At 37.1% G+C, this 15914-nt stretch overlaps 1 protein-coding gene across 3 annotated transcripts in view; it reads right to left on the bottom strand.

The window, feature by feature from the left end:
- Nucleotides 1-15914, bottom strand: part of tdrd7b (tudor domain containing 7 b) — a 29234-nt gene that overhangs the window by 9127 nt on the left and 4193 nt on the right. For 2 of the 3 annotated variants that reach the window (XR_003676086.1, XR_003676087.1), the window contains exons 3-20: nt 15694-15838; nt 12777-12993; nt 11515-11591; nt 10802-11010; nt 10325-10666; nt 8700-9004; nt 8439-8631; nt 8251-8362; nt 7972-8174; nt 7756-7890; nt 5615-5698; nt 4943-5077; nt 4688-4798; nt 4341-4489; nt 4064-4254; nt 3323-3506; nt 3078-3238; nt 1483-1759 (exon numbers count right to left, since the gene is read on the bottom strand). Coding sequence is in view for 1 of the 3 variants with exons in the window: in XM_028474410.1 (XP_028330211.1) it covers nt 1539-1759; nt 3078-3238; nt 3323-3506; nt 4064-4254; nt 4341-4489; nt 4688-4798; nt 4943-5077; nt 5615-5698; nt 7756-7890; nt 7972-8174; nt 8251-8362; nt 8439-8631; nt 8700-9004; nt 10325-10666; nt 10802-11010; nt 11515-11591; nt 12777-12993; nt 15694-15838 (3174 nt within the window). In the remaining 2 variants the exon portion in view is untranslated. Of the gene's footprint in view, nt 1-33; nt 1760-3077; nt 3239-3322; nt 3507-4063; nt 4255-4340; nt 4490-4687; nt 4799-4942; nt 5078-5614; nt 5699-7755; nt 7891-7971; nt 8175-8250; nt 8363-8438; nt 8632-8699; nt 9005-10324; nt 10667-10801; nt 11011-11514; nt 11592-12776; nt 12994-15693; nt 15839-15914 lie in introns of those variants that run through there. The other variant, XM_028474410.1, reaches the window with a different exon arrangement.

The following is a 15914-nucleotide window of genomic DNA, read 5'->3' as shown; positions in this document are numbered from 1 at the left end:
TTGGCAGACTCAGTTCCAAGGAGTGGTCTTTTATTTTACACAGGTTGGGGTGACAGCTTTCATTCTGAGGAGAATATAACTGAAATATAAATAAAGTCATGACAAATGTCAACAAAGCTTTGTAAAAGACATGTTTTTAGATTATTTCTAAATGAAGTCAATAGAAGGAGAATTTGACCACCATTGGTGTTTAAAAAAGTGTTTTTTTGTTTAAGAACTATTTGAAAAAAGCCTTTTTGTAACTTTATTTGAAAAATGCTAATTTAAATATTTAGAAAATGTATTTCAATTAAAAATAATCTAAATTTAGCTTTGTTAAATGTATAAAAGATGTATTACTTTTTTTGGAATTTCACTTTGGCCATTGCTATAAGGGTATTGATATGATACAGTGAACACACCAGTTTACCAATTAAATTAAACAAACTGCATTACATTTTTCCATCTTCAATAAAAAGTCAGAAAGCTGCAGTAAAGCCTGCCTACAGGAAAAGGGTGGGTCCTAATAACGTCGTAAATAAAACTAAAATGGGTCAAATTAGCTGAACACCAACACGTCAAATATGGACTTCAGAAAGAAAGCAAGTTGAACTGAATTAGGAATCAATTGGATTTTAAATTTTTGTTAAAAAAGAAAAAAAAGTTGATATTTGAATTAAAATTATTCAATTAAAAAAAAAAAAACTCATATAGGGTATTCCTCAGAAATTTTGATAATTGAATTTTTGTTTACAATCAATATCATTATATGAAGTTTTAATGATATTAAAATAAATTGTCACTCTAGCAAAAAATTAAAAATAAAAAGAAATTAAAGCCTCTCGGCCCCTCCCAAATGCAGGTTTTGTAATCAGTATTTTCTGATTAAAAAGTAGGAATCTGCAGAGCTTGCGATCACATTGCTATGGTGAGGTTTCTTCCAGCAAAGATCAGTTAATATTTATACTCAGCATTTGATGTCGTTTCCACAGCCACTGGCGTTTCGAGTTGAATGTTCTTTAAGCAGTGTGCTTATTAGTGTCTATGTAATCCCATCACCATGACTGAGATCATATTGTCTTTTAATGCAGTAGTGCATTTTCGCGTCCCATCAACCTCCCCAACATCTCATTTCTTCCATCAGCTCTTTCTTTAGCCCTTAAGTAGATCCTAACTTCTTTAGTCTTAGGAATGCAAATCAAGGAAAATTAATTTCCATATGTTGTTTATAACACATGATCAACTATTTAATGAAGTTGTAAAGTTAAAATAAGTAGGTTTTGCTGACAACACTTCACCAAAAAGTGCAATTAAAACAAGACAAGAAAAGTTGAGTTATGATAGTCACTCTTGCATAAATGAATTCCTATCAAAATCAAACCACAGGATATTTGTTTAACCTTTTATACCCACACAAATGTCCGCGACCCAGTAGTTAAGAATTTGTTCTAGGTTGTATCCGAATATAGATGAGTTTCTTCTCTTCCAGCGCTCACAACTCACTGTGTCTTTGTCGGAAAAACGAGACAGTCGTTCACCTCTCAGTGACCCTCTGCTGCCTACGGCTCATTGGACAGTTCGTCGACAAACTCGGCCATGATGTCATGCACCCACACGTCCTTCTCTTCCTGTGAGGTGTCCACCAGGAACACGGTGAGTTTCCTATCCCACGAGTTAGCGCCTTCCTCCACGGCCTCCAGCTGAGCCACCAGCGCTTTCTTCTCCACGTGGTTCCTGAAGACGATGGAGGCTTCCTCCGACCACTGCTTGGGCTTCATTCCTGAGGGTGGAGACAGACGTTCAGTTAGAAACTTTCATTTAATCATAGACCAAGAACAAATAAGAATATCTAATAATATTATGAAGATATGATGTTTATTTATGTATTAATTAGCTTATTTAGGAGGGAAAGAGAAGAGAGCATTGTTATATTTAAAATAGCAACCGATGCCATGTCCATGGGCCATCTAGCAAACAGTGATACATAGTTATACATACAACATGCTAAAATACAAGTAATTTATGCACTTTTTAAAATGAAATTATAGTGTTTGCAGGTTTGGTTTAACTTTAACCAGCAGTTCACTTTGCAGTTAAACAGGTTTGGATCTGTGAGGGTTTTCACTTGAGCAGGTAGATTGTTCCAGATCTGTGGACCCTTTAACCCTTTAACAGCACCTCTAGTAGTGACACCACTTTGGTGGAAACTAATGGGGATCCCAAAAAACAATAAATAAAACAAACACTGCGGGGTTACATTTCTCTATCATTTTACTTAGAATGTCTAGCACAAGATTATACACACATTTAAAATTCAATTTTAAGAACATATTTTTAATAAAACTATCTAGACTTCTATAACTGTACAGTAGTGCCTCATGGGCGTTTTTGTCCATCACTTTTATTACCCGTTTGTACAGAGACGTTACACTTTTAATGGCTGACTGGGTAGTCTGTCCCAAAACTATGGAATCAGAACAGTATCATAATGAGTGAACTCTTGCAGGTTTTTTCATAGATGCACATCCTTTGTTTCATAGTTGTATTTCAGATTCACAAATGCACACAATCTGTTTTGCAAATATATATTTTATGCAAACTTGTAATATAAATTCTGAAATGCACACGCTCTACTTCACAAATATTATTTTGAGGCACACATGTAATATAAATCCACAAATAATGCAAATTGCTAAATGTGCATTTACAATTTGTAACGCGACTTTGAGTACCCAGAAAAGTGATACATAAAATTAATGTATAATAATAATAATAATAATAATAATAATAATAATAATAATAATAATAATAATAATTTTGAGACTGCCCTGATGTCGAGGGTCAACGAACGTCACCATTGGCTGATAAAAGTGATTGACAAATTCATCAGCCAATCAGGTGTGTTTGCTTTCAGCCAATCATATGGCTTCTTACATTTTCTCCACACTTTTCAACCAATTGCAGAGCTACTGATATGTGTGAATGCACAGTGTTCAAACAAGAGTGTAGAACTTAGTATGAGTCGTATGTTAGTATGCAATTTTGAATACTGCCCATGTGTCTTAATGCGATAGCTCTCAGACCTGCAGTGGACTCACCAGCCAGCTGAGCAGTGAGTCCCTGGAAAGGCAACTGTCGGAACTCCTTGATCAGAGGTCTGATCTGAGTGCAGCTCACCAGCTCATGTTTACCATAGTCCAGCTCGTACACCGACACCATACCGTTGGTCAGCACTCCCTTCACTAACACACGATGCCAGCTGAGGGTAGACGGAGGAAACAGCTCATCCTTTCCATATTAATTTCACGTGTAGACTGAAAATGTATACTGTTTATTTTCTCACTTGTTTTCCACTTTCGCTGCGTGAATCTGATTCTTCGCTATGTTCAGTGGCTTCTCCTCTGTTTTATTGTAGTAGAGGATCATCTCTTCCATCATCACCACCAATTTATACGTATCCCTCCATGGCTGCAGCACAAAGTGGCCTGGATGACACGCCACTGATACAAACACGTCCATGTTGCTGCCTGAGTGCAGAAACACATGCGTTAAACCTCCTATTATCCTCAAATATTACTAACACATTTTACCCTTGGGGTCAATCTGACCATATGACCTTTCCTGCAGTGCCACCATCAGGTCAAACTTTCAGTTTTAGAGTTAGTGTATCTTAGAAATCTTTAATCTAAATATTTTCTAATTTGGGATGACATTCATGACTCTCACAGGATGAACCATATCGATTGATGTTCTCATGAGAATATTGTTCCCCCTCCAACTATGCATCTACAGGTGTGGAGATGTAAGGTCACACGTGGGTCACACACAGACATTTTTTTCACAGCCAAAACAGCTTTGGGTCAAATTGACCCCAGAAGAACATTAATGCTTGCAATATGTGTTCAGCACATCGAAAAATATCATGACAATTTTATGCTTAATCCATTGTACCCACCAAAATAGGAAAAGAAATAATATATGAATGATAAACATTCAATGGGGTCAAATTGACCCCAAGGATAATAAAAGGGTTAAATAAACAAACAAAATCAGCATGATATGTTGCATAGTTTGTGCTCATCACCTGCTGGTGGAAGCTCCAGCAGTGGTGGCGGCTGAGGAGACGGTAGAAATGGCGATGGTGTTTCTGATCCTAAAAGTGTCTTCTTGAGGTCAGCCTTGACTGGACCAGAAGAGGAAAAGGGACTGCCCTCAATGGAGTCACTGGTGCTGGAGGTGATGGAGGAAAAACTGGCTGTAGAAATCTTGGCAAGGCTGTAAAAAATGTTAGGAAAATGATTCAATGACTGTTTTTCTAGCTACAACACTCAGCAAACACCAAAACCAGAAGTAAAAGAAACCTTTGGCTCGTTAGAACCACGTCCGGCTGCTGTTTGAACAGGTCCGTCTGAGCCATCTGATGGTTGAGGCTGCGGCTTGGATCATGTAAGGTCTTGCTGGTAAACAAGTGGATGTAGATGCAGCCTTTGGTTTCATCAACATGGGTCACCTTAAGAATTGTAGAGTTGTATTAGAAAAGGGGGAAAAATGGTGCAACAGATGCAAAAAACCACTTGATCGGTGAGGATGAAAGTATATAATAAATAATTGTTCTTTTTTCGTCGACAACAATGTATTAATTTAAATTCACATTTGAAAACATTATTTCTGGTGCGAAAATGGCTAATAAGAGAGTACGATAATTTACCTTCATGCTGCAGTCTGTGGTGTTAACTACTTTCTCTCTTAGCCACTGCACAGCATCTGCAGTCCAGCATCCAACACTCACACACAGGTCTGCCAAACAGCATTTTACACCCTGTGACAAAGTGTTAGCACTTTATATCCCACACACACAGTGCTCAGCATCTATTAGCAGAACTTTGTTAAGATTAAGTGACACTTTTTCCACTTTTCTATGTATAATTTATGATTAGATAAAGGTGTGGTCAAAGATGCTGACCTGTGGTGGGATTGCCATTAAATCACACAGGAATGTCGTAGGGATCTCTCTGAGCTCGAACACTTCCACGGACGCCTGAACACCCACATCGATGAAACGGATGTCCAGCACTCTGCTGCCATGCAGATTGGTAATCTAAGGGCACACACACACACAAATTATGATGAGCAGCTTGAAGACTAAAAAACAATTATGGTAATAAACCAAAACACCTTAAATCCGACTTTTTAATCATTATTATACATATAAACGTCTGACTGTGGCTCACAATCAGACTATACTTTCCAGCCGATCTACAACAGCCAAAAAAAGGAGAGCAAATAATTTTTTTTTCTTTCATTTTGAAATCAATTCAATTATTTGTTTCGCCAATATGTAAGATGTTTTCTTTAAACCAATTAAAGAAAAGTTTTGTGCTAAAATCTAATATCCCATTAATCTATTTATTTATATATCATTAAAAAAGGAGATTTTTCATCCCACTTTAACTTATGTTATTGTTGTTTTTTAAAATAATTTAGTTATTTGATGAGCACTATGAGATGACTATTCTTGTAATTGGCGCTGTATAAATAAAGTTGAGTTGATTTATTAGACAATAATCAAACAACTGTCTACAAGTCTACAACTTGAAGATCTAGTGATTATCTATTGTTAACATTAATTCATTACCTCCACTCGAGACCATTTTCCTTTGAAGCGAGCGAGACAGACTTTGCCACAAAATGGTCTGGAAACCAGGAACTCTGATGTGACCTGAAAGGAGAGGAGTTTCAATAAGTGTCCCTGTACATTGATTGTTTTACTGTGATACTAAATGTAGCGTTACTGTGTAAAAAAAAAAATCTTAAACAACATCCATGGCAGTGATAAACAGTAATTATGGTGATATTTATTATGATTATTCAAATATTTGTATTGATTTTAAGCATTTATAAACATACATCAACTCAAACAGTGTTTCAAAAAAACTAAAAAAGACAAAACAGAAACAGCAGGCACTACAAAATAAAATGACATCATACATTACATCAATGTTGCACACAATTATACACTGAAATCATACTCAAAATAAAGAAGGAATAGCTGCCAGATCTTAGAGTTCAGAATTTATCCATTTATGCTACATCTCAGGTGTTCAAGCTTCAAATGGGACTTCCTCCACCCAAAGCTTAAATGCTGGTGGAGCTGACTTTGTCCAGTTAAAGAGTAGCAAGCCTGATGAGACGTCACTGATATATCTGCTGCAATTTTTAAAGAGATCCTCAATGCATCTTAGTCTTTTCTTGTGTCATTGCTGAAAGGATGAGTCAATCAAAGATGGGGCAAAATTGACATTATGCTGAATAGGTGCTGCAATCAGAGACCGTCTGAATTGAATGTGAGTTCTAAACTGAGACCATATTTTTAAAGCCCCCCCCGGACAACCACATTGCTTGTCCACAGGTGTTTACTTAGAGGTAGTGGACCACACCTAAGAGACCCAAGTGAGACCGGATTACTAGAATGTTGTTCAAAGAAGACCCAAGATGGAAACTCGGCCCACAATACCCCAACAACAGTAACATATTTGTTGCCCAGCCGTAATAAAGGAAGTTTGGTAAAGATAGACCTCCATCCTCCTTGTGTCTCTCCTCCAAGATTTCTCTTCTGATTCGAGGGATGTTTTTACTCCAGATGAACACAGACATGTGTCTATTCAATTCCTTAAAAAAGGTCTTCAAGGATAAAGACTGGCACAGTCTGAAACAGGTATAGAAGTCTAGGCATGACAAGGGGAGGCTCGACCACCTATCTATTTGTCTTTGTCTAAAGCCCCCTTAAAATTGCCTGTCAACACGATTATGGTGATATTTATCTATAGATAGAGACCAAGGTCTTTAACATCCCTAGAATAGCAAAATATTTGTTTACATGTGATACAGTATTGTTTGATATCTAACAGAACACGTCTGCAGAAGAGGAAAAGAAAATTTTCTTTAACATTTACGATTAGGACGTAACAACTCTCAATTTTAAACCTCATTAACATGAACAACTAGTGTTTAAAGTTTCATCAAATATAAATTCTATGACTATATGACTGCTGCAAAAGGCCTCTTGCCTGGTATGTTTACACAAGCATTGAAGCCACTTGTTCATTTGCTGAAGCTACAGAGCAGAGATGCACCTTGCCATCAACAGATTACCGTGTTGTGTTGATGTCTTAAATCCAGATTACAGACCTAATCTTAATCTGTCTACAAAGCTGCCCGATAGAAGCAACATGGCAGCAGGACATTTATAAAAAAAAAAAAAACTTATACATTAACCAGTGGCTTTTACAAGTGGGTAAAGATGATTTCGCAATATATTTTCAATTTGACATTAACAGATCTTGTCAGAAGTGTAAAACATTCACCTTAAACATAGTTCAGAATTCTTTATACCTAAACCCTTAAATTTACATTGTACCTGTGATTTAGGAATTCTTACATATACAATTTTTAAAATAAATACAGGGAAACAAGGAGCTAAAGCGTTTACTGCTACCTCAGTGTTAACTAATCTTTTATATTAAGGCAGCAGTCAAACAAACAGTCCAGCTGCTACAAATCATTGTATTTAAACATTTTTAGGACAGTTTTACATTGAAATTTAATTTTATTCTATAGAGATTTCGAATAAAAAATATTTTGAAATATATAAATAAATACAATTTTATGTTTGTTGTTCACCTAAGATTGCACGCGTAACCTCTTATTGTATGAAAAAAAACCTGCACAGGCACCTAGATTTAAAATGTGTTTCATTTAAAGTAGCACAATGTTTACCTGTGAGTGGAAGTATTTTTCTATTTTCTCCAGTATCTCGTTCATTCGGGCAAATCCTTTGGAAGGAAGCTGACAGCAGATGGTCCCATCAGAGCAGACACTGGTGACGATCACATTCATATAAACACTGTTCACCTGAGGAGAGACACCTGTTTAGAGCCCTGCTGGTTCACATGCAATAAAAAAATATACACACACACAAAGGCTTTCCTGTACCTGTAGTGGACAAGCTAATGTCTTGTCCTGCAGTTCCCTCATGCACACTGCATTAATGTTCACATCGTCATCCTGCGACATGTCGTATAGAACCACGAGGGGCGTCGGCCCTCGCTCGAGGATCTCAGCCAATAGGATTCTTCCACTAGTCATCGTCTCAAACTTGCTGATCACAGCAGGCACCTGGGAGAACGGCTCCAAGCCTAAACAAACCAATGTAGAAATGACAGTTTTTCATTTATTTATTTATTTTTATTTAGTGATTTAGTTTAGACTCACCAGCAAGTTTACACTTTGTGGCCTGGAAAGGCAATTTTAAAAACTTCTCCTGCAGTTCGAACACTTTGGATTTACTGATCACTGCAGAAAAGCCATGATCCACATATTTTACCTACACCCACACACACACAGAAGTCATTACTGCACCTGTTTTTATATTCCATATTGGCTCAATTCCGTCCACTTACTTTGAGCTCATCAGACATGACCTCACTGACTTGTGCTCTCAAAATTGCATCTTCATCCTCCACCCTTACAGCTACAACTTTACCTATGCATAAAGCTGATGATGAAACTTGCCGACTTTCTTCTAAACCATAAAACTCCCTCATTTCATCGTCCATGGACTCCAGGGCCTGGGAATAACCCTCACCAATGTACCTGAAGCATATTGGGAAAGCAGGCATTAGGAGGTCCATATTTGTAGGTTGACGGTGCCGTCTCTTTACCTGATCATAACCTGGTTGGTGTTTGTGGCCTCCAATACCAGCACATTGCTGGATTCCTCTTTTGGGATATGCAGGGAAGACACCTCCTGGACACTAGGTCTCCTCTTCACTTCCTTCTTCTGTGTTCGCTCCTCCTCAGAGGTTGAGGAATTCCTCCTGTTACAGTTTTCATCTTTTTCCACACCTTCTGCACAGCTTCTTTTGTACAGGATTGCCCTCTTTGGGTTGTCAGGCATTGGGTAGTCAATGATGCAAAGTTCAGAGAGGAGGTCAAGCTTCTCCAGGACATGTCCGGGCAGTTTCGTCTAAAAAAAAAAAAAAAATCATTGAATTTAATTTAATTGCAAAGACCATTGAGAATAAATGTGAGCACATACACAAACAGCCAATATACAACATATACAAAATTTGACAGTGTCAGCGTATATAATGTCTGCCAAAGAGGTCATATTTTTACCAGATTATTTATTTATTTATTTGCTTGTCTGGTAGCAGGATTATGTCAAAATGATAACCAAAGAAATTTCCACCTCACACAAAGGAAGAATCCATAAAATTTTGGAGGGGATCCAGACTAATATACTGATTCTAGATCAGTTTCAAAAATTGAAAAAAAAACACAACCTTTCGGGGTGATCGGAGCTCAGTGGTAAAGTGGGTCGTCCAATAACCTAAGGGTTGGGAGTTCGAATCCCACTCTATTGGGTATGAACTGTGCATGAATGATGGTGTGGTCAGAGGGGCTGTAGGTGCAAAATGGCAGCCACGATCAATGTGCCCCAGCGCAGACGTGGCTACAATGTAGCTTACCACCACCGATATAATTGGTTTGAATGAACAATGGTTTCTGTAATGCGCTTTGAGTCTCCTTGAAAAAAGCTCCATATAAATAAAATCATTATTATCTCTCATCATTGGCAAAATTAGGAAAATGCATAGCTCAGTTTGTAATTGATCGATTTTTATGAAAATTGACTAATTTATGTCAAGTTGGTTCCTCATTTATCGCACTAAGTAACATCCAGATTGGATCTGATTTCCGCATTTCATCGCAATTTTTTCAACAAATGGTGGTGCCCATAAATTTGGACCTACTGTATGTTATTAATGAGGAAAGAAATTTATTCCAAGCGTTTAAAGTGTGAATGATGATTAGTACCATGTTTAGGATCACTGATCCAGATAACTGACAATTGGATTTTTGGCACCCCACGAACCTGAAAAAGGAGCAAGCGGGTCAGAAAATGAATAGATGACAAAAGGATATTTGGTGCTTGGCAGAGGTTTGTGGTCTCTGAATGTGCTTGTTAAAAGGTTGCAACACGCCCAATGTTAAACTGACCATTTCTTCAGTTTTTTGACCATCACCCGACTGCAAACTGACAGTTATTTTAAAAGTTTTTAACTCCACTTCCTGTTTGTTTTTTAGTGTAGTTTTAAAGCATCTCTGTCAAAAACAAACACTGAACAGTGTAAGTTAAGATTTTCTAACACCTGCACCATCTTTGATCTTTTAACACCTACAGTGTTAAATTAAGACTTCAAAAGCATTAAGACAACACTAAAACGACTGGTACATATATACGTTTAAGTTAAAAAACAATATCTATTGAATCTTTACTCACATTGTAAGTGTCTTGGAAGAGCTTGGGCAGTGCATGTGCCCAAAGCCCATTGGGGTATTTCACTAGCAGCTCCTCTAGTTTCTTCTTCAAGTCAGAACTCAGGGTTGCAGGGGAGGAGGGGGGAATGGGAGACGAAGAAGAGGAAGATGAAGATTGAGGGGATTGGGATCCAGAGTGACTCAAAGAACTGCCGGAGGGTTTCTTTTTGCCAGAGGATTGCAACGGTTTCCTTGTGTTCGAGGCTGTGGTGTTATGGGAGGTTAAAGGAGAGGATGTGTTGGAGGATGCTCTGGTGGGGTAGAGAAGTAGCTCTGATGCATTGCTGCCATAGGTCTTTTCTACCTACAGTAACAGGAGATACATCGAAACAGGTTTAAAAGACATTTTAATTTGAGCATGTCATGTCAACATTTAACTGAGAAGAATGACTTTAAAAAGTCAAAATTAGTGAAGAATAGACCTTTGTAGTGGACATACAATGCATATGTGAGTCCAGGTTTCCAGGTCTTTGATTGCTTCAACAGGCAGGTCCTCTTTGTACAGGTCTCTGTAGATCCGAGGTAGCTTGGACACCCAGATCCCATTACTATACTTAACCAAGATCTCTTTGATGTGGGCCTGGACCTGCTCAGCATTGTAGGGTTCCCCTTTTCCAGATGCCAAACCCTCGCTTTGACTAAAGAATGCTAGAATGTTAGACAAAAGACAAAAACAATCTTATTCGCATGTCACAGTGTTTTTAAAAGTAATACAAGTTCTTGGGCAATAAAATCAAGTACCGTGAGAAATTTGGGGAAAACTAAAAAACATTTTCTTCTTCATCAGATTGTCTCGTCTCTTTAACAATCTGTTTTGGGCCTTCAGAGTACCGATATTTACATTTGAGTTATGCAGTTTATTACAGGCCAGTGCTTTGCCCAAGGCAACACAAAAATAAGCTATTTACCGGATGTAAACAGACAGTTCTCCTTATTACATTTAACTAAGTACATTCAGTTTGTCAGTTTTATATCAAAATAATAACAGTAATGATAACAATGCCTCCTGCATCCTCAATAATAATAATAATAATAATAATAATAATAATAGCAATGAATAAAGAACAGATTTCAAAATTCAGGAATAAATATGTGTTTTCAGGTAGGCAGGAAAGAATGGTCCCAGCATTTAAAATGGCCTATTGTACTTACTGTATGGAGAGTTTCTGGAGAGGTGAGCCTGAACTTCTTTCTGAAAGTGGGCAGGGAGAGTCATTCTCTTCTCTGGCCTGGACAAAAGCAGGAATAGATTTGTATAAGCTTCAAAGGCCGGCATAAAAAGTAATTCACTAATAGTGAAAGGAGAAGCTTTTTTTTATCTATATCCAAAACTAAAAGTTGAGATTAAAACCAGGATAAAATGTTGTCCAATTCAACCCATTTTCACAAAAACTGTTTAAACTATTATAGTTATGGCATAAAAAGTTTATGTTTTCGATTGAATTCAGAGTAGAGCAGTGCACTCCACAAAACTGTCTTTGGTTAACTTTTATAGTATTAAACAAATGAATAATGTAATGTGGATCTAGGATTAATTGTATCAATAACACATTTCTAGGGGATTTTTACATAATAATACATTGTATTTTATACAACAGATTTTTTTTTCTCTTTAAAAATAAATAAGTAAATGAGTTAGGAATAAAATCTCAAAATGGCCAAAAAATTACTTGTTATTATGGTGACGATATTTGGGTTCTTGTGAACTTTTCGTCAATAGGTTTTCTCTAACTGACCTTTTTCCAGTTTTAGTTGAACACCCCTGATCAGAAGCGATAGAGTGAGATGTGCTGATTTACTCTGTGGGTTTAGAAAGGTTAATCTGATAGAGAATAGAAGAGGGATTATAAAACGCTGACTCCATGCAATGCTCTGGGCTCCTGTCCCCAGCCAATGCTCCCAGTTAGCCTATTGTTTTGCACAGAGCCAGCAACTCACTGGTTAGCTATAGTCACACTGAATGGGTACTGATGTTAGTTTGAGGACAACTATAGTAAGTGGATTTAAACTTGTAACCCAAATTTATATAGAATATGATTACAAAAGAAATAAATAATCTTGCAATCTTGTAAAGAATAAAGTGCAGGAAAGCAAGGAATTAATAAATAATAAAACAAACAAACAACCAGCTGAACATTCATTCATTCATGTATCCGCTATGCACCTTATTTCAAGAATGGCTACTTCTTACTTATAAGTGTAACTTCCTAAGTGACAAAAATACTTTTTTAAAAAAAAAACCTTTTCTGCGTTCATCTTTTCAAAACAAAAGCCTTGAATTGGGGCTTTGCATGTGTAATAGACTAATAATTTGTCCCCTTCTTTCTTGTTATAAAAAAGCTTCTTTTTTTTTAAACCAAGCTTATTAATTATTGAACATAAATGCTATGTTTAATTTGCATCTACACCCTCACTTGTCAGCAGGCACGTTTCCTTTCCTGTTCTGTGTGTTCTGATTGGAAGTCGTGTTGGACTGTCCCCAAGTCTTGCCCTCTGGTTGACCATTTCTCATGTCTCTTGCTTGTCTGAAGTCTCCATGTCCGCTCCCACGACCGGCAGCTCCGCCTACACCTCCTCTACCCCGACCGCGACCTTGATAGTTGGGCTGCCTCAAAGAACTCTGGGGCCTGGCTATGAAAATAAGAAATAGAATATGTAAATAAAAGACACGTGCATAGAAAACCTGACAGAGCACAATTGTATGCTGTGAATTGAGGGCACAGGTAAAAAATCTGCAGACACCAAAGCTCCTGTGGAACAATAAAATTCTGCAAATGAATTAAGACTTGCATCATTTTTCACAATGACAGCACAGGAAGAAGCCAATACTTCCTCGGAACCTGGTGAGAACAGAACTATTTACTATGGTATAGGTCCAATCCCAAATTAAATGAGAAAAGTCAGATTGACCCCAAGCGTAAAATGTGCTTGAAAAAAAGTGTAAAAAGATGAAATTGAAACAAGAAATCACAGTAAGAATGGAGGGACAACACTTCAATGCATCCATCCACAGGACTCCATGTCCCACAATGCAATGCGTGAAACTTTTCTGACAATGCAAATAAGAGTGTTTACAGTGGAGATCAATACATTTCCAGCTGCAATTATCAACCGTTTTTATCTTTTTTTAAGCAAATAATCTTTGATTTATTGATTAATGAGGTGTACACACTATATGTCATTATATGATTAGAAACTAGAAAATAGAACAAGCATATAATTGTTAACAACAAATGTTTGCTGCAGTAAGAAATAAAGTAGCACTACTGTTTTTTTATGTTAAGATATACTGTACAGTACTGTAGATTGTTTTTGAGATAGCTCTATTATTATGTCAGTTTGCAGCAAATTCCTTTAACAAGATCTTTCTACATTTTAACTGCACACAATGCTGAGTCATTCAATTTCAATCATCTGTAAAACTCAGTTCTTCAACTCTGTGATTTTTTATTATTAAACCCATCATAAAACACTCATTTAAAACATTCACCAAGATCTTTTTCTTAGTCGCAGCTGCATTCCTGCTCAACCCCTGCAGATCATTAGGATGGCAAAATCAACAAGCAGCTTCATCCTGCATCACTACAGTAGTGAAATGGTCTTCTCCGAATCTCAATGTCTCGAGACAGTCATTAAAAACTACCGTCACATTCAGTTAATTAAACAGGAAATAATTTGCGTGCATAAATCCACAAAAGCACATGTGATCCTCACACTAATTCAGCAGGCACAGATATGAATTCACATGCAAATAAAGGCAAACACAAATATCTCACACTGGCATACACAATAAAGAGCAGAGGCTGCATCGGCTCACCAGCATGGACACACAGTCCCCGTCCTGTCTCAGCCTGAATATCAATAACCAAGGGAGTGGGGAGGGAGGGAGGGAGAGAGCGTGGGGGAGAGGCTGACGAGTGAGTCAGGCTTCTCTACGTTTGCAGCTGTGTCTCTGTACCGTGAAGCATCTTACTGAAAAATCCCTGTCCCCGTCTCTCTGCATCTTTTTTGTTACAATTTGTGTTTAATAATCCCACTTCTCTTATTCCCATTTTCTCATTCATTCTGCATCTTGCACTCCCACCTCCTATTATTTACTATACTCTGCAGAGCCACAGTGTAACAGTGTTTACTAGGGTTGGGATGAGAGACTTCACGGTACGATAGGATACGAATGACCAGTGATTCCTAACCAGAAGCACATTGCTGGGGGTACTTGGAAACATTTATCAATTAATTTCTAAATAATAGGAAAACATCTCGAATTCGTTTTTAGGCTTTGTTTTTTTTTTTGACAGATTTACCACAAACCAACAATAATATTGCTGAATAAAATACTGTATTTTCTTAATTTATGCTGTAGAAGCAATTTAATCACAATTCTGAAAATAGGAGATAATTAGTTAGCTTTATTTTACTTTATATTAAAGTTGCATTGTTTTGCTGTTAAAAACACCTATTATTTTGAGTTTGTGGCATAAGCCTTCGGGAACCAATGTTCAATACACAGAAATGGGTTTAGGAAAGCCTGCTCATACACAAATGAAATAACATAATAAATTATGCAGCGGTACTTATGATATAAAGATGAGGTACACATGTATGTAAAGAGGGCACAAAAGACAAAACAAGTTGGGAACCACTGCAAAAACTCTGGGCATACTTTTCAATGTAAGAAAATGAAGTAAACAACAACATAACTGAGACCAATTTTTTTTTCTATCAAGGTGCAAAAAGTGCCACTCTGCAAATAAAATGCAAAAATAGAGACTGACACAATTCATGCCAGTCTAAAATTAAAATACAAATCATTTCATCATCATGACATTCTTCTGTGCATGAACTTTGCATAAGAGGTTTTTTTTAAAACCTCAAACTAGAACAGTCCACATAACCCAGATTTAAGATACGGACAATGGACATGTGTTCTTTTTCAACAATATTAGCATTTCAACATTTCTTGGCAACATATAACACCTTTGGAGCCTCCTCACGATACCACTTCTACCATCGACAATAGAACTTGTGATTATTTATTTATTTATTTATTTTTAAATTGTGACATATTGTCCCACCGTTTTTAAACAACAACCTAAATATTGACTCTTTTTTTTTTTTTTTTTTTTTTTTACTTGTGATAATGTGCTTGCTTGTAACTGATCAAAAAAATTATTAAATAAATACAACTTCCTTTACTCTTTGGGCAAAGTTAGAGATATTCATTTGTATGTAATTACTGCTGTCTTACCTGTGCTGCTATGAAATGCAAAAACTGCATTGCTATCTTTTTCATTGATTTCCCTTTCCCATTTGATTATTCAAAAGCCTTACCATCAAAGACTAGAGGAGCAACAGGTTTGACCCTCATCTGAGTGTTTACAAATTGTGTCCGGCCTGTCTTCTTAGAGCCTCGCTGACGTGCCACCACCTTAGCCAAATGACGTGTATCTCTGTCACCTGAGGCAAAATAATCCATCTGGAAAAGAAGTGGAAAAGTGTGACATTTGAATCGCTTGTGAAGAGAAACCCAATGAAAAGTTAGCCAAGCTACT

The sequence above is a fragment of the Gouania willdenowi genome, chromosome 18, assembly GCF_900634775.1.
Source record: "Gouania willdenowi chromosome 18, fGouWil2.1, whole genome shotgun sequence".
Classification (NCBI taxonomy): Eukaryota; Metazoa; Chordata; class Actinopteri; order Blenniiformes; family Gobiesocidae; genus Gouania; species Gouania willdenowi.
Note: the sequence above shows the minus strand (reverse complement) of the source record. Positions and strands in the feature narration are given on the sequence as shown.